The sequence below is a fragment of the Stegostoma tigrinum genome, chromosome 27, assembly GCF_030684315.1.
Source record: "Stegostoma tigrinum isolate sSteTig4 chromosome 27, sSteTig4.hap1, whole genome shotgun sequence".
NCBI classification, from domain to species: Eukaryota; Metazoa; Chordata; class Chondrichthyes; order Orectolobiformes; family Stegostomatidae; genus Stegostoma; species Stegostoma tigrinum.
Window position 1 is genome coordinate 42,787,746 of NC_081380.1, and position 18,792 is coordinate 42,806,537.

The following is an 18,792-nucleotide window of genomic DNA, read 5'->3' on the forward strand; positions in this document are numbered from 1 at the left end:
CATGAGTATGGAACTTGGCTATCTGTTTCTGCTCTGTGATTGTGTTATTGTGCATCTCAAAGGCCACATTGGAGGATGCTAAATGGGCTAATAATTCTCAATCCTGGGTAGAGAATGAGAGTTCATGTCCCAGCAGGTGAATTCAGTATTTTATTCTAAATAAATCCTGGAAACACAATCAGTAAAAGTGATCATAAAGCTGTCAGATTATTATTAAAACTTCAACCTGGTTGTTCTGGACCCATCTGAGGCTGTGAAACTTGTTTGTAGGACAAGTTGTAGAGACAAACTAGTGGGAATGTTTGATATTCGACTGGACCAGGTTGATGAGTGTGAAGGGTTGTTAAGTATGTAGTAATCCATTCACCTGTGTGCTGGGTAAGTGCCTGTTTACATATTGTATTTATGTTGGATAAAGTAATGAGTGGATAGCATAAGCATATAATTGTCTGAGCTTTGTGTGTTCTTTTACTGAATTTTTTACATGGGTTATCATTGTTTCAGGTTGGTGCTTGGCTATAACAAGAGGTCGCCTTATACAGGGATTGCCTAAAATCTAGGTGGTATTTATGCAAACCTGTACACCATTTTGGATGATCCTAGTTTGGTTTCCCTCAGCATATTTTCTCTGCTTTAAGTTCATTTTTGACAGATTGAGCAGACAATTTTCTGTGAATAGTTCACTTAATGCCACTTTATTTTGCAGCCCAGTGAAGTTTTCATCTGCTGACTGCTGGGGCCGGGGTGCTAACATGGAACCACCCAGAGAACGTAGATCTTCAGACTACCCAATGGATGTTGGTGTGGAACAGATGGACGTAACCGTGAGTGGAGAAGCATCTGCTCCACTGCCAATCCGACACCCTATGGGCGTGAGCTCTGTGCCTTTCAAAAAGCAAACGTATCCTGTGCCCCCAAATAGACCCGCACATCTGCGTATGAACCTATGACAACAGGTGAATGGAGAAGGAAGGAAAAAGATCGATGCAAGACTGCGCTTGTACAAGTGCTGACCAAGTACAAATGAGAGTATTTTTGGGAGGATGCTAAGCCTCCCCATCTTTCTCTCCACAATACCCCCAAACCCCTTTTCAGAAACAACCATAGAACTCTTGGTTCAGGACATTACTCAATGAAACTTATGCATCACTGACCGAAGAAAAAGGAGATTTAAAGTAATTAGTGGGGTGATGAACATTTTTGAGACGCATGTACTGCATCAGTTTAGGGGCATTAACGTCCCACGCAGCATTTCTCCTCTTGAGGTTCTGCACTAGACGTTAACTGAAAAGTCCCGTGGCTCATCGTCACTGATGGTGTTGAAGAAATCTTTCTGCTTAGGTGCCTGATGAACAGTATTATTAACGGCAGAGTTGTTGCACGGCTTTGCCTGAATCTCTCAATCAAATTGCAGCTTATGTCTGGAGGGTAGAGGAGGGTGCAGACAATGCTGGGTGTGTCTGCACCTGGGATAGGAAAGATTGCACACTGGGTTCTGATAACGTAATGACAAAGTCTCAGACTCTCAATCCTGTATTGTAACACATTGAAACCCACATAAATACAGTTTATGGAAAGAGATCATGGATTAAAAAAATCTATACACGCTGTAATGCGTACAGTGGTGATAGAATTGTATTAACTCTTTGGTACATGCAAGTCTTAAAAACTTAAGTTTGCTTTGTGTAGACTTAATGTTTGAACAGGTTTAAAGTTTACCACATTATCTGCCTTTTTGCTACTGCAACGATACTCTTACAGTTGTTTATAATCACAGTACAGGTGGAAATCTATCTTGTTCTTTTCTAGAAAGAGTTGTACCATCTCCCAAGAGTGTACCAGCATGTTGGTGCACCATTTGTGCAGCAAGCACTTTAAAATCTAGCCTATCTGCATTTCTGGATCATTATGAATTTCTAGTTTAAATCCTTTCTGTACCCTTTAAATCTCGTTATTCCCTGTTCCTCTTGCGAACTATTTTTACGCTGGCATCCATGCCACATACCTCAATAGCATAATAGACCCCCAAAGTTGGGGTTGCTCCAATCTCCTGGATGTGATGAGGTGAGGCATGGATGGGAAATGAAGACATTCATTTAGACTCGAACGAAGTCTTCCCTTCCTGCATTCAAGCCCCTCTGAGGAGCCTGAAATTCTGTGGTACCTCCCATGTATAAGCCGTGGTTCTGAGCAGAATACTATATATTAAAATGTCCCAAAAAAAAAACTTTCCACAGCTATAGTACTCGACTGACATTTGTTCTGATTATGTCATTGCTGTGCTGTAGATTTTCAGGTCTGATTTGTGTGAAATGTAGTGTGTGCTGAAATGTTTTTATTTGCAAGCTGCTTTTCCTGTATCTGTCTGTGCTATTGAAATCAGTTGAGCCATAGGATACAAGCCATAAATGTCTTTATGCACGGAAAGGTAGTTTGGCATGCCATAAGCCTTTTTGAGTACAAACCGATATGAAAGCTTAAATTTAAACTTAAAAGCTGTTATGTATGCAGACTTGCATATAGAGACCTGAACATGCAGTTCAGATGCCATTCATTTCAGTGACATTTATCCTTCGTTAAATTCATAAATATTTCTCTCCCATTTCTTGTCCTTTGGCTCAGAGCACAGTGATCTCATTAATTTCAGCCACTTGAATTTTTGCTGAAGAAAATTCAAGACTTAATCATTAAGAGCTCCATTTCATCTTAGCCTAACTCAAAGTTGTGATTATATTGGTATCAATATTTGCTTTTGGGTGTTAATTTACATGCCTCACTTGAACGCTATTCCTGTTTTACTGAGGTAGAAAATCATGGTAAATGAAATTCTCATTGTGAGGATCGTACGCAAACCTGTAACTTAGGAAATGGGGCCATTAATTGGAGAGAAGGAATTGCTTCTTCAAAGTATCTAATGCTAAAATTCAAATTTATTTAGGTTAATTGCTCATTTTGCTTTTTCATTTCTTCTCCCTGGCAGTAATTCCATTGTGAGTTCAATAATGTAAAATCATATTGGCCTGTTCTGTTGATCAGCAAAATCTTAGACTGAGAAATCCAGTCTTGATCTGGAAGAACATGGAAAAATCTTTTGAGTCATGTAGTACAATAGGAGCATCATTTTAAATTCTCACTAATGTTGGCTGTGAAGAGATTTATATTCTAATACTGAACTTGGATTGATCAGCCTCCGATTGTAATTATTGTAGTTTACTACAAATGGCTCAAGATTCAATACCAGTTAATGAAACTTAATGACTTATTATGCATATGAATCTCTGAGCATGTACATGCTCAATCACCTATCCTGGAACTGTCCACGTGACTCAGAAGATGCTGTATCCTGAACTAACATGACTATATCAGTGGCAACCTTGGAGTTGAGTGTATCTGTCCAATTTGTTATAAGAAATGCTACGTTTCATTTTTACAGTTTCTCAGGCCTGTGTTCCACTGAATCCTCCCTCCTTTGTCCGTATGAAAATGGCCATCTTCCGAATCTCTGCGCTGACCATGTATCCATTTACCATAAAAGTCATTTTGATGTAATTTGTAAGATATCGATCAGTCCTGACTGAACTAAAAGTAACTGTGGCAGCATTTGTTTTCTTTTCTGTTGAGCTAATTTGAAATGTTAGGGTCTAGAAATGCCTAAACCTGCCTCCTGGCCATGCTGCTATATTGTTAGCTGAAATATGAGTGGCCTTTTGCTCTCATTCACGCATCAAGCTTCTCTAGGTGACATGGTTGAGATTGGAAATTTTTTAATTACAAAGAGGTTTGTGGTGTGAACTTGTGTTCCATCACTGCTGCAACACAAGAGGCTGCCAACAAGCTCTATACCAGGCAGAGATTGAACAGCATGACATATCAGCTTGTACGTAATGCACTTAAAACAATGTGATCAGAGTTGGTTGAAGCAGTTTTAATAAGCTTCTTGTTAGATGCCATAAAACCAAACTCTCAGAACTGACGGCATTTGCCAGGAAACATCCTCCAGGAAGAGGGGCAGTTGTGCTCTTAACTCCAAGACTTAGTTGAAGTCATGATTTTTAGTGTTTTTTTAAATGGGCAAAATACATCAAGTAGATTTTTATGTTTACAAGGGCATCACTACCTCCCACCTTTAGTTATACAGAATTATTCAGTGACTTCAAAAATTGTCTTTTTTGTATTACCATGCTGAAATCTATTAATTTCTATTTAACTCTCTAAAAAAGGTCAGTAAAGGCTGATTTGCAGTTTATACATCTTTCAAATTCACTTGCTGTTGTTAATGCAAGAGTTTATACAATGGTATAATCAGATGTGTTGTTTGAGTTTGTCCATATCGTTTTTAAAATTTTGGGGTTTTACAGAGCTTTGTGGGTCACATTCTATGATTCTATGTTTTTCCATTTTGATCAGAAAGCCAGAGGCCAGAAATGAAAACAGTTCATAGATTTGAATATTGTTATTGCTGCTTGGGTAATGTTTTTAGTTCCTGCATTTCAGAAGAAAGATCAGATCAATAAGCTGAATTATATTCAAGGAATAACGTCTATTTAACCTGTACAAGCATCTAAAGTGACAGTTTTACAAATGTCAAGTTCAAAGTAATTCTGAAACAGATTTCTTTGTGGAGAATTAGAAATGAAGCCTCTTTTAGAAAAGCTATTGAAGGAGCATTATGACTTGGTTGACTTTGTGGAATCACTAATGTATCCAAAGTCCAATCTAATTTATGTTAAAAATGTTCAATAGCGGTGGATCATACACTTGCAGATGCCCATGGCTATCTGGTATTCTGCAGTCACTTGGGCTGTTGTATTGAATTTGGGAAGGTGAGAGAACAATGGCTGCATGTTCCCTATCACTTGTCTAGTTGTGTTTCATAGGCACTGCATGCTGAAATGGAGATGTAAGTGGCTTACTTCTATGATATGCCAGATTAGTAAACGTGCATTTACCCATTGGGTGATTTGAAGAGGTGTGGAGATTAAGTCCTGCTGTCTGGGTAATTAAAATTCACATTTTGTCATTCTTCTGGTACTGCTTCACAGCTACTGTAGACTGACCATAGAAGATAGCAAATTAAGCATTGAATCACTATTAGTTGTGTTGTCACTCTTTCTTTCTTTCTGTTATCTTTATATGTAGCAGTCAGCAATCATGTAAAGGCCAATAAGTTTTCCAAGGTTGTAATTGCAAAGCACTAAAACACATGTTGGAAAGGGTTTTGGTGTCTTTTATTAAATAAAATCCAACACTTACAAAGAACTGTGCTGAACTGTATCTGACTTGAAGATTTTTATATAATGATTTTTCCATAATATCTGGGGAAGTGTCTTAAAAATATTGAATGCCAAAGTCTGAGGTTGAATTAATGTCTGCTTTGGCTGTTAAATCAGCTGTTTCACATCCTGAGTTTTCAGACTAATTTCTTCTCCTCCTTAGTCTGATTTCCACCAACTCCCTGCCACCACCGCCCCCCCCCCCCCCCCAAAAAAAAACAGCAAACACCACAACTCTGGAGGAGAGGGGAGGAATAATTCTTGGAACCCAAATTAAAGATGTCTGAAAAAGGCAGTGGGAAGGGGAAGTGTTGCAAAATTGGATTCATTGTAATGGTTGGATTTCTGAAGAGCTGTTGATAGTTTTAAAACAGATGGACTTTGCGGAGTGACTTAAATTAACATCAGATTCTGTGTAGTCTTGGTTGAGAATGCCCTGGAAAATAAACTTCCTAAAAGGTCCACACTTGGTTGATTGCAAATCATCTTTAGTAATATGTTAACATTGCCAGCGTTCAGGATATGGGATTCATGTACATAGAAGCCACCAGCACTGTAGCTTTTGGTTCCTGAAGTAAGTTGTGTAACGAATCTTACATGGAGCATGTAGTTTCACAGAACTCTCGTCCTGTCCTGATCTTTGTAGTGGGGTGTTATTTGAATGTATTGCTAAGGAAAAAAAATTGGGTGACCTCTGCCCGCCCCCCACAAAAGAAAAAAAATCCAGGTCTTTCCTCTAACTTGGGTTTGCGATCCAATACTTTTGTGGAGATGAGAGCAAGATGATCAATACATTTCAATGCTGACATGGACCCTTAGGTTTACAATGAACTCAAACTATGCAAATTGCTTTTCTCTCCCAGTCTACTGAAAATTTGAAAACATCAAATTTCATTAGATATCAATTTGTCAAGTGGTTTAATAATCTCAAAATTAGGTTTTGTATTTCAACAGAACTATGAAGTTTGTGTTGATTCTTTATTTTTACATTATAGATTTGAAACTTTTATTGTGGTGCAAATGGCTACCTGATTTGAATTGTAGATTAGAAAAAATATTTTGTAAACTGCTTCCTTTCTCTCCGTGTTCCACATCCCTTTTGGAGGTTTATTTGATAGATTTTTTTTTTGGATCATTTTAAAATTTATAACTCATTTGTGTGGAAATGGAGATAGTTATAAATTTGTTTTTTTATGGGAGCTGTCAAACGTTTATGAATGTGGAGTCTTTATAGGCTTTATGGGTCTGTAAATCTAGCTGTGGATACTACCATTAATGTTTATTTGAGTTTGTTAACAAAATATGTAAAGAGGTATTGATTGGTATAAGCCTACTTGTAGTTCTCAGGCAGCTTGCTGCCAATGCTGTGATGTTGATGTAGCACTGATATTTGTGAACCAGAATTAGTATGCATTGGATCCCTGTGGATGCTGTTGGCCATGAACACCAATCCTGTGTAGAAAGAGCCATTCCACCATGATTGGCTTGAATAGTTTACAGCTGCGTTCACACTTCAGCTGCAACATTGTCTCAGGGCTGATGGCTAAGTCTGCACACTGATTCTAAACCATTCTACAATTGGGTAAGAGTTTTCTCAGGAATTACATTATAACTTCAAGACTGTCTTGCACCAATGTTGTAGTGTAATATTGGAGCCTTTAATAATGGATTTGGGTCTTTAGGAAACAGCATTTTTCAAAATCTTGAGATCAATCAACTGGATTTGTGATCTAAAATATTACAGTCTACGGGCAGTTCTGTGCATAATTGTTTCTTCCCTGTGATACTTATGGCATGTACTATAGTGGCTAAATTATAATTGTGGATATGTGGGTGTTGGACTGGGGTGGACAAAGTCAGAAGTCACAACACCAGGTTATAGTCCAACGGGTTTATTTAAAATCGCAAGCTTTCAAAGTGCTCCTTAGTTCGGTGAAGCTAGTTCACCTGTTGGACTATAACCTGGTGTCGTGTGACTTCTGACTAAATTAGCAATGTAGTTGCGCTTCAGATTTACCTGCAGTTTCTCTAGGAAGATTGTGAAGCAAATGATTGAATTTGTCTTAACTTAGGGTAGTTGTTGACTGTTCTAATGGTGATCAGTTAATGTCCCCAGCTCATCCCCTCTCATCTCTGCTGAAAACCAAAGGCAAGTAAGTGGAGACGTATAATTGGACTTTCTGCTGGCAAAGAATCACTCATATTCAGCATTCCCATTGCAACACTTTTAAGGATGTTAAGGTTACTTGTAACTAAGTTAATACAAGTGAGAAATTGAAGTTTGGAAACTCTTGTCATGTGGGGCTCAGTACAATCCTATGCTGTAGACTTACCCACTGAGCTATTGGAGAACCTTTTTTCTTTTTAGTTTGCCCTCGTGTTTTTAAAGATAATTTGGGAACAGTCTATTATTGCATGAACCTTCTCATATTTTGTGGCATGCAGCTGAAGCCTTCCAGGTTTATTTTGTCATTACAGTATTAATCTTTGATTCATATAAGCTTTTATTAGCAAGTAACTTAGCTAATTGTTTAATATTAATTTGAAGAGACACTATCCTGGATTGTCTGCCCAAATGCGCTGTGCACAGAGCTTAACCATAAGTTTGTGCCCTTGATTAACGAGTTTTGAAGATCCATTTAAAGCCCAGGTACAGTTCAACAGAAGGACAATCAGGCCACTAGTCATCCTAAACTGCTACTTGTATGTACATCCAAAGGTAGATTTGCTTGCTGATATGAAAACACAGAACAGTGGAAAAGAGGAATTCCCCACTTTACAAGAAAGATATGTTCATTTTATCATCTAGGCAAAACAATTAGTTTGAAAAATCAAGTACTGTTGAGGTGTGTTGACTGCTGTGAATGTTCAGTACAAAGATGTTCTCTTTTTTTAAAGACGACTTTATGGAACAATGACTAAACTGATGTCTACAGGCTATAGCTGCCTTCAATGGAACATTATTATGCCTTACTCCATATTAGCTAAATCTTTCTTTGCATAAACTTTGGTAGTAAAACCATAATTCTGTTGCACAACCATGCAGAAAATGCAAATGCTGGAAACTTGGAATAAAAATATCCAGAAAGGCGCAGATCAATCACCTTTATAAGGAAATGTTTTGAAGAAGGATCCTGTCCAAAGTGTTAATTAATTTTTTTTATTTTTGTACTTTATTCCATGTGATTGCAAATTTTAAGGCTGCTTCAATAAAAGGGAAGACTCCTGATAATCCTTTTAACTGTTTCTTCATTTGAAATCTTTATTTTCCTTCGTTTTTGATCAAAGGAAAACAATGCAATGGATTACAAGGGACTGGATAGTGGTTGATATCACTGTGTTGGATATGAATGTTTTATATGCATACAAACATCAGGGAAGTTCTATCAAGGGCCATCAATTTCTCTTGTTCTAGGTTCATACTGTAACCAGCGCTGTAGTTTAGAGTTGTATTGATCATTCAATTGGATGGCATATTTTCCTAATAGGATAAATGAAGGACACTAATTAATCTGGCAAAAATCATCACAAATGCTTAAAACACACAGCAGACTTGAGAACAGTTGAATGTCTTATTGTATAACCAATGTAGACATGGATTTTCAAATTGTACCATTAAGTTACCAGCATGTAAAGGTTAAAACAATTACTTATGTCAATTTTGACAATGGAACCTTCAAAACCCAGGTTGTCAGATAGCTGTGGGTTGGTTGTGAACTGATACAGGGTTTGAACAGGTATACTGTAGTTGGGGTGATAACTGGGCTCCGTAAGTGAAAGACTGTTTAGAAAACTTGGAAAGCTGCAAGTGACAGTGCTGTTGGAAACCTGTGCCTATTTGCTATCTTGGTTATGCTAATATTTTGGATTTGTTTCATTGATCTTCATGTGGCATGTAGAAGTTGCCAAATTTCTACAGACCAGTGGAAATGCAAATGAGAAGGCTCTAAAGTATGCCAGTTGGTGTAAACAGCCTCAAGAAGATTAAATGTGATATTAACTTGCGAATGTATTATGACCAAATTCATTTTAAAACCACTTACCACCCAGTTAATACTTTTACTTTCTTACTACTGTCCCAGCACCAATCCCTACAAAGTGATGGGTCACCTATTTTGGGATTCATACATAGGTCAGGTTATAAAGCAGAAGGTTGCAATATGGATTAATACCAATGGAATGAGTAAAATATGAAGTCAAAGCAGATTTTTGTTTTTTAAAAAAATGTCCCTAGAAGTGATACAGCTGTAGATGTAGTAAATTATGTTGCCCAACAGTGTCCCAGCAAATTGAATTTAATGCACCTCAAGTACCAGGGGAGCTGCATTTTATTGCCTTTAGCTACTCATAGATCTGGGAGTATGTCCAGAACCCATGTTGTAATGGAATTCACCTGGAGATGGGTACAATTGTGTCTACTAAATGTTTTTACAGTGCTCTAAGAACAATAAGAATATGCTAATGGCAGGATATCACAGCTGTTCTTTTAGGTTGCTGTGTTTGGGGTGTCTCACTAGGCATTTTGAAGTTGACTGTAATACAATTGGAATTTTGATTTTAAGGGAACATAGTTTGAGTTGAAACTAGTAGGGTTGTCCATGCAGTTGGCCAAGTGTAACGAGGTATAAGTTGTTCAGTTCTATAAAATATTCAACACAACTTGAGGTTAATTTTTGTCCCAACCCTTGCATTCCAACTCCAAGATAAAAGCACAAAAATCTCAACACTCTATATGGTATAATGTTGTATATGACCTTGGCTGACTTTTTCATTACTCCAAGATAAATATTTGGCATGTGCTTTACTACTAGAGAATTAGATATGACTCATTATGCCAATAGGACTACATGATTTCGTTGTCCGAGTAAAAATGGTGTGAAGCTACTTTCTCCCCCCCCCCCCCTCACTAATCATCTTGTACTTAATCAGCTGTATTACTGAAATAAAATTTGATCAATGAATGAACAGCTATAAAAGTTGAATGTAGTTTTGTTTTGTTTCAATAGAACTTGAGTGGTAGATCACCAATAAAATAAGAGTGTGGCAGTTGAGACCATCATGAATCGCATCATCTTTTTATTTTGTCACTCAATTACAATAAGCATAAATTTCTACATGTAGCAAAGTTAAACCAACAATGTGTAGATAAAGAATAATAGGTTGATTAGAAAATTTCTGAACTTACAAACATTGAATTTTTGGAACTGGGGCAAACTAGCTGATGTAAAACACAAGGCCCATAATTTGATTAAACTATGTTTGTATTCCTGCAGTGCAAGTGCAGTGCTGTTTTCTAAAACTGTATTTTTATTACTTCCGTAGAATATGGATGTCACTGGCTAGTTCAGTGTTCATTACTCATCTTGAATTGTCCTGAGGAAGATGATGGTGAGCTGCCTCCTTGAAATGTTTTAGCCTTCTTAGTGTTGGAATACAACATTGATGTTAGGGAGAGAGTTCCAGGATTTTGACCCAGTGACAGTGATGGGATGGCAATTTGGTTCCAAATCAAGATGGTGAGTGGCCATCGTCAACCAGATGTTGAGGTGAACATCGAATCCCTATAGTGTGGAAACAGGCCCTTTGGCACAACAAGTGCACACTAACCCTCAGCATCCCACCCAGACCCATCCCCCTATAATCCACTTAATCTATATATCACTGAACACTATGGGCAGGTTCTTAGCATGGCCAATCCACCTAGCCTCTACATCTTTGGACTTTGTCTAAATTTGTGCATGGTGTCTAAAGAGATAGGCGACGTCCTTAATGAAGCTTTCTTCTGTATTCACAACTGAGAGAGACCAAGTTGTAGAGGAGTACGGTGTGAAACAAGGGTCTGTTCTGGATCCTCTTCTATTTGTGATTTTTGTAAATGATTTGGATGAAGGAGAGGAATGGTGCATTGGTAATTTTGTGCATAATATGAAGGTTGGTCACGTAGACAGTGCAGAGGGCTGTTCTAGATTACAAAGGGACATTGATAGGATGCAGAGCTGGGCTGAGAAGTGGCAGGTGAAGTTTAATCCTGAAAAGTGAGGTGATTCATTTTGGAAGGATGACTTGAAAGCAGAATACAGGATTAGCAGAAAGATTCATGGCAGTGTGGAGGAGCAGAGGGATCTTGGAATTCATGTCCACAGTTCTCTGAAAGCTGCCACCCAGGTGGATAGAGTTGTTAAGAAAGCATACGGTGTGTTAGCTTTCATTAACAGAGGAATTGAGTTCAAGAGCCGTGCTCCAGCTCCAGCTGTACAAAATCCTGGTTCGGCCACATCTGGAGTATTGTGTCCAGTTCTGGTTGCTTCATTACAGGAAAAGGTGGAAAAGGTGCAGAGAAGATTTACCAGGATGTTGCCTGAAATGGAGGGAAGGTCTTACAAGGAAGGGTTGAGAGAGCTAGGGCTTTTTTCTTTAGGAAGATGAAGGATGAGAGGTGACTTGATAGAGGTGTACGAATTGATCAGAGGTATGGCTAGAGTGGACAGCCAGAGACACTTTTTCTGGGGTGGAGGTAGCAATTATGAGGGGGCATCGTTTTTAAAGTGTGTGGAGGTAGATATAGGGGAGACGTCCAGAGGTAGGTTCTTTACTCTGGTCGGGGTGTGGAATGCCTTGCTGGAGAGGGTATTGGAGTTGGCCTCATTAGGGACATTTAAATGGCTATTGGATCGGCATATGGATGAATAGTATAAGGTAGGGGTGGAGGTTAGATCTTAGGATTAGGGTAAAAGTTTGGCACAACATCATGGGCCAAAGGGCCTGTACTGTTCTATGACATTGGGAAGAAACTGGATCACCTGGAGCAAACACGCAGGCACGGAGAGAGCGTGCAAACTCCACTCAGTTGCTCAAGGGTGGAATTGAACCTAGGTTCCTGGCACCGTGCTAACTACTGAGCCTCTCCTCTCTCTTCCCCAACCCACCCTGCCCCCACCGTGGTGTGTCTGGAAGATACTGTTGAGAAAGTCTGGCTGAGTTTTAGAAGTCCATCTCATTAGATGGTGCACACTGCTTCACAGATGAAAGGGTTGAATGGTGAACATGCTGGATGGAGTGCTCGTGAGACAGACTGCCTTGTGCTGGATGTTGACGAGCTTCTTGTGTAGTTGGAGCTGTACCTATCCAGGCACAAGAATAATATTCCATCTACTTTTACTTTGTAGATGGTAGTCAGCTAAAAGGGAGACAGGATATGAGTTACTCCCCTCAAAATTCCCAGCCTCTGACCTGCCCTCAACCACAGTTTTTAAATGGCAGGTCCTGTTCGGTTTCTGGTCAGTAGTAACCCTTGGGAGATTCGGCTGTGGTAGTGCCATGGAATGTCACGGGGCGACATTAAGATGATCTTGTTGGAAGTGCTTATTGTTTGGCATTTGTATAGCATAATTGTTACTTGCTCCATGTATTGTCTAAGTCTTTGTGCTGAGGAGGCACAAATGATGCTGAATGTTGTGCAGTCATCAGTGAACATGACAACTTCTGATTTTGGTGCGAAGGGCATTGAAACCAACTAGGTTGGCCTAAGACACGATTCGAAAGATTTCCTGCAGTGATGTCCTTGGACTGAGATGAGTGGCCACCAACAACTGCACCATCTTCATTTGTGCCAGGTTTGACTCTAACCAATGAAAAAATGGAAAGTGCACCCCACCCCCCCCCCTCCCAATTCCCATTGACTTCAATGTTGCTAGGGCATTCTAGATGTCACTGTCAAATCCTGCCTTGATGTCAAGGGCAGTCACTCTTGGCTTACCTTAAGAATTTAGCTATTTTGTCTAAGTTTGAACCAAAGCTAAGGTCAGGAGCTGATTGGCCCTACTGGAACCTAAACTTAGTGTCATGAGATTATTCCTTTGCATGCGCTGCTTGAGAGTGCACTCTGACCCCTTCAGTCACTTCGATTGATTAGAGGCTGGGTCAATTGGGCTTGCTTTCTACAGTCCTGACCATTGAATTTACTCTATTGTACCATTCTAATTTACTTAAAATAAAGCAGAGGGTTATGAGATGAATAGGAAACCTGATCTGTTAATGCAAAACCAGAGGGGATAAAATACATGCAGATTTATACTGGAGTTAAAAAAGAGCCGAGATGTTTCCATGTTACTGATCTCTTCTACTGTGGGTAACCGTGTAACAAAAGTGATTTGCAGCCACCCGGAAAGAATGACTTAAGGGTGAACTGTGGAGAGATCAGTGATCATCGCTGAGGGAGGGTACACTGGAGCACGGGTCTTAGCAATGTGCCAGTCAGCAGCCTCTTGTAAAATTTACATCGGCACAGATCTGCGTGAATTTGCCAGGAAAGGAAATGCCATGAACTTCCAGAAGACAGCACAGAATGAAAAAGCACCAACGACAATAACATTAAAAACACAGCTCAATGCAGATTATATCTATTGAGAAGATAAATTATGGAAGCTAATATTCCAAGATTCTTAAACTATAGTCAATAACTGCTGCATAACAAAACTTGAACATCTAACAATATGATGAGCGCCCAAATATTATGTTAGAGATAAAAGACAGTACATTAAGCAATGATAAGATCTAAATTCCATAAATAGTGCCAATTTGAAGTATGATGGTACTTTGGTATTTATTTAGCACTTCAGAGTTCTTTGTATGCAAAGTCATGATTAGAGCTTCCTCTGTGTTCGTTACAACTGACCTAAAATTATTTTTCCTTAAAGTTTATGTCCATGCTTCTAGGCCTCATTGTTACAGATGGGTTAGCATGTAGTACAGTAACTAGCATTTTAGTGTTTTTTAGCTTTACCTTTTTTTCAGGTAAGGCAAAACTACCAGAACTTATAATTAGGGACTGAATGAGCATTAAACAGCATATGCTCCAGAGAAAATGTGGTTTTTGGGAAGAACAGTAATATCTTTCTAACCTTCTCCTTTTTATTAGGATATGATGTGTATGGTACGTAAATGGATTTCTAGGCTTTCAAATTGTTTCCCCACAACAGCTTGACTGGGGAGAAATGCAAGTGCCTGGAATTGAAACACACATTACTGGAGAAACTCAGTAGGTTTGATAGCATCTGTGGAGAGAGGAAGTGTCAATTTTGAATCTGGTATGACTTCAGAATGGGGGTGGAGAATTGAAAGTAGCCTTTGTTCCATTGGTGATTGATTGGGAAAGTAAGGGAGAGTTAAGATAAACATGATACACTTAAGGATGTAACAAGAGGTATCTTTACCATGGCCTACACATTTTGCTTCGTATATCAGTTTTTTACACTATTTGGATATAATTCCAGACTTATATGTGCAAATAATTATAAGAGAACTTATTTTAGCAGACATCAAAGCTGATCTTGATCTTGTCACATGACATTAATTTTTGTGTGGATGACCAGACCAGAAAAATCTAGCAGACTTTTTCCTTTCTTAGAGGAACTGAGCTTTGAAGTGTCTGTTTTGCTAGGGATATGCCAACTTAACAGATTTGGGGTCAAACCTGAAATTCTTGGGTATCACTTGCATGCCCAGTTGGATTTAATATACTGTCCACTGTTTCCTCAATTTATAAAAGTAGACTAATTATTTGCAAGAGTTCAATTGATGTTCTGACAGTCAACTAATTTAGAAATGGAAGAATAACAACTGCATCCTGGACTGAAGGGTGGAAGAAAATAGTTTGTGCTGGAAGGCAGTGTTTAATGAGGATTTGGTGCAGCTGGAATAATCAAGCTGGTGCCTTCAGGAAAAACTAGGGTGAGTAACCAGTTTCATTTACTGTGAAACTATAAAGCCAGACACAGCAGTACATCTTTTCATACATCAAAGGAGGTCGCCCAAGAGCCATAAAGAGGATGAAAGCTGAAAACTACCACTAGAGCAAGTATTAATGTTTTTGAGGGAGTAAACCCTAGATCAGTAAAAAGGGATGTGTTGTACTACACAGTTTATACTTTGGTTCTCGAGGTAAATATTAAAATTGAAATTCCACTCTTTCAGAAACTAAAGCAACTTCTAGAGTGGGGATGTGATCAATTTCGGAGCAGTATAAGTTTATAAATGGGAGCTTCAGTGAATGATTTCATGTTAACTTTCAGCAGTGCTGTAAATCAGTAATGGATGAAATTCCATTCTGGCTTCTTGATCCAGAACGAACCTACAGTTTTTCTATTACAACTGTCTTAATGACTTGCACATGGAGGTAATGCAGTAAGTGTTCATCAGATTAATATCTGGGATAGCAGAACTGCCCTAAAGGCAGATTGGAGATTGAGCATGTATTCTCTGGAGGTTAGAAAAATGACAAGGCAATTTCATTTGAAACTTGCAAAGTTCTTGAAGGCCCAGACAAGGTGGATCGAAAAAAGCTCTTTCCTTTGGCTGCAGGGTTTAAAGCCAGGCAACAACGTCCTACATGGCTTTCCCCTTATTCTGAGATGAAAATTTTTCTGAAGGAGGGTCTAGGTCCACAATGCCAACTTTCCTGCTCCTCTGATGCTGCTTGACCTGCTGTGTTCATCCAGCTCAATACCTTGTTATGTCAATTTGGCCCATCTCTCTGGTCTATTCCAACACAATGCTTTGAGGTAAGAATGGAACTTCATGGCATGAATGAAACTTAGCAATATTCATGATGAGCATTGGCAAGTGCTCACACTTTTTAATTGAATTGTCTTCTACTTTGTGATAATTTAGCATTCTTCTTGAGATTTACAGGTGGAGCCTAATTTGAGCCTCTAGATTAATGAAATCAGGAAAAGTTTTAGTTTGGCTTGTAGTTTGTGCACTGTGACACAAGCCTGTCAAGGTATATGTGTACATTTTAGTTGTGACTTAGTTCTTACTAGTTTGGAACTGCTGGTTATAATTAGTCGTAAATTTAATGTACAAAATCCAGGACCAAGATTATTGTTTTTTCGGATAATGGCTGGGTCAGAGCCGGTACCAATTTACGTTGAGATGACAGTAAATGGTAGGGACACCCATGTAAAGATCCTTGTGTGACCATCTGGATTAAGCAATAACTTACGAATAAGCAGATATTTGCAATAGTAAGGTGGCATCTGGATGCAAGTTGTCAACTAATTAGCAGCTTTAAAAAATGTTTGAAGCTGTAGAAAAGGTAGGTTGTTCACATCTGAAATATACAAAATTCTAGTTAGATTAGCAGGTCAAGAGGCAAAATAATCTGCTTCTGCTCCAGTTTCTTGCTTTGGATCTTTGATTATTTTTTTAAAAATACACATTTAGGTGTTCTTTATAGGACAGTAAATAAAGGATGTTTCCACAAGAAAAGTAAAAGCAAGTTATTGTCAGATAAATCTCTTTTATTTAAGATTATAAATGAAAACAAAGGGAGGGAAAGTGAATATTAATCTCATCTCCCTTACAACATGCATTTTACAAGCAAAGTAAATTACATTTCAAAACAAACTTCAATCCAAAATACATCTGAAAGAAAAATCAGATTCTGTCCAGCATTTTGCCTCTAACGTTATTAGATCACAACTTCCAAGCTCCACTTTCAAATGAAACTGTATCATGCCATTTGAAAGTTCTTTAAAAAAATAGACTGGATTCCTATTTTTGACAGTTTGCTTGGCTGTGTGCATTGATATTTGGGGGATACAGAAACTGTGTTCCCAGTTAGAAGCATTTGCTTTAGCCTGTATGGTCGGAATGCAGCTCTGTGCCCAGGAGCAAGTTCATGGCCTATTTGCTGGCATATACTTGAAGGATCCATCCTGATTGGGACATTGATTGGATTGAGTAAGTAGTGGGACTGAATACTTAAAACAAAAAACTATTGTAGCTTCTAAAGTAGACTCACCAGTTAACTTCAGAGGGAAAGGGAATCTCATCAGTCATAAATTTGGCATAAGATATTAAGTAATTCCTACCTTTGTCTGGATGGTGATATTTATCAAAACCATACTTGAATTTTAGAATCAACAATTTTTTAAAAATCATTGAATGTAAAACTATACAAATATGTAAATTTCTGGCCCAAATTAAAATAACATTTAAGACGGTAGTGTTTTAAAACTACTTTTTTCCCGAACACTGAAGAAACGTCATTCTTGAGGCATAGAATTTAAAAATTGGACATGAGAAAAATAATCCAGTGAATCCAACCCATTTTCTCAGTCTACAAAACAAACTTGTTTAAAACCTGATTATATTTGTTGACAACTCCAAAGGTCTTGACTTTCAGAACTAAGTTGTTTGATTTAGGCATTGCCATTTTATCTCTTCCCTTATCTCATTCACTCCAGTATTGAGAGGTAGAAGTGTTTCTGTTTTTTTGGTCGAAAGATTGAGTGGGAAGGTGGGTTAATTGTTTTCAAAAACTTACCCAGTTATTGATGTGCAGCATTGTAACTCTACCAATTAACTTACTGAAGTTTGGTTCTGATTGGCATGAAAATCACTTCTGTGCTCAAATTACCTTAAGAATAATTGTGTACAAATGACATGTGCCTTTCTACTTTGAGAAATTATTATTCAGATTTACTTGCAAGAAGTTGAACGCTGTCTACTTTCTCAGCTTTTTAAAAATCTTGATCCAATCGTCAGTGTTAAATTTTCTTCACTCAACTCATCTAGTATAAATCACATTGCAAAATGCAGTTTGTTTCATTTTTAAAAGATGTTTGTATTTACATTGTTGTTTTGGATAGCTGGCCAATGGAATGAAAATTTTATCTCCAAACATATAAAACTAACTTGTGCTAGGAAATAAACATCTCCATGGCTTTGTTATTTGGCATGGGGGGGGGGGGGGGCTCTTTGTGATACTGCATAAACTTTTAACATTGCCTAGCCTTGTAAATGTGGTGGCCTGAAATTACCAATGAAATTTCTCTAAGAAATTTTTCACATGAAAATGCAGAGGTCTTGAATAAGCTATCAAGGACATGGAAACATCTATTAATTGTCTGGAGTATGATTGATTTTCAACAATTCTTGTCCCCACCCCCCACACCACCCCTCCAAACTTGCACTTTGAGTAATACATTATCAGGTTTTGCATTTAATCTTTTGAATTTTGGCAAGCTACAGTTTCCAAATTAGTGTTTAATACTATTTCCAATATGGAAGTGGAAAGGAGTGAGTGGGAGGCCTAGTTAAAAACTATAATCAAATGATTGAAATTTATTTAAATATAATCATAAATCACAGTATGCTGATTACATTGAATAATATCCATTAACAAAATAAAGCATTTAAATGTTTATTATTAAATTTTTTTCATGTTTTCCTTTGTACTTAATTGTTAGAAAGCTGTGGTTGCATTGTGTCCTATTTCATTGCAATTATCCAGAGTAACTTGATTAGCTCGTTAATAAATTTGTAGATGAGTAGAGGTTGCACCATCTCGCCAGGCCTGAATGTAGTCCAAGATGACAGTTCGACACAAGGGGCAAGTCTTTTCTCGATTGAACCAGAGTGAGATGCATTCCTCACAGAATATATGCTTCAGGATAAAAAGAAAATAATTAAGAACAGCTAAAAGAAACTGATCCCTCCCTTTTTTCACCTCAAG

At 38.1% G+C, this 18,792-nt stretch overlaps 2 protein-coding genes across 3 annotated transcripts in view; one reads left to right on the forward strand and one right to left on the reverse strand.

The window, feature by feature from the left end:
• LOC125464566 (ribosomal protein S6 kinase beta-1) overlaps positions 1 to 18,018 on the forward strand; it is a 77,111-nt gene extending 59,093 nt beyond the window's left edge. For both annotated transcript variants that reach the window (XM_048557085.2, XM_048557086.2), the window contains exon 15: positions 707 to 18,018. In XM_048557085.2, coding sequence (XP_048413042.1) covers positions 707 to 950 — 244 coding nt within the window. In that variant the 3' untranslated portion in view covers positions 951 to 18,018. The remainder of the gene's footprint in view (positions 1 to 706) is intronic.
• The window catches only part of rnft1 (ring finger protein, transmembrane 1), a 37,668-nt gene continuing 35,428 nt past the window's right edge, over positions 16,553 to 18,792 (reverse strand). Inside the window, exon 9 of the mRNA XM_048557033.2 lies at positions 16,553 to 18,723. Within this exon, the coding sequence (XP_048412990.2) occupies positions 18,589 to 18,723 (135 nt within the window). The 3' untranslated portion in view covers positions 16,553 to 18,588. The remainder of the gene's footprint in view (positions 18,724 to 18,792) is intronic.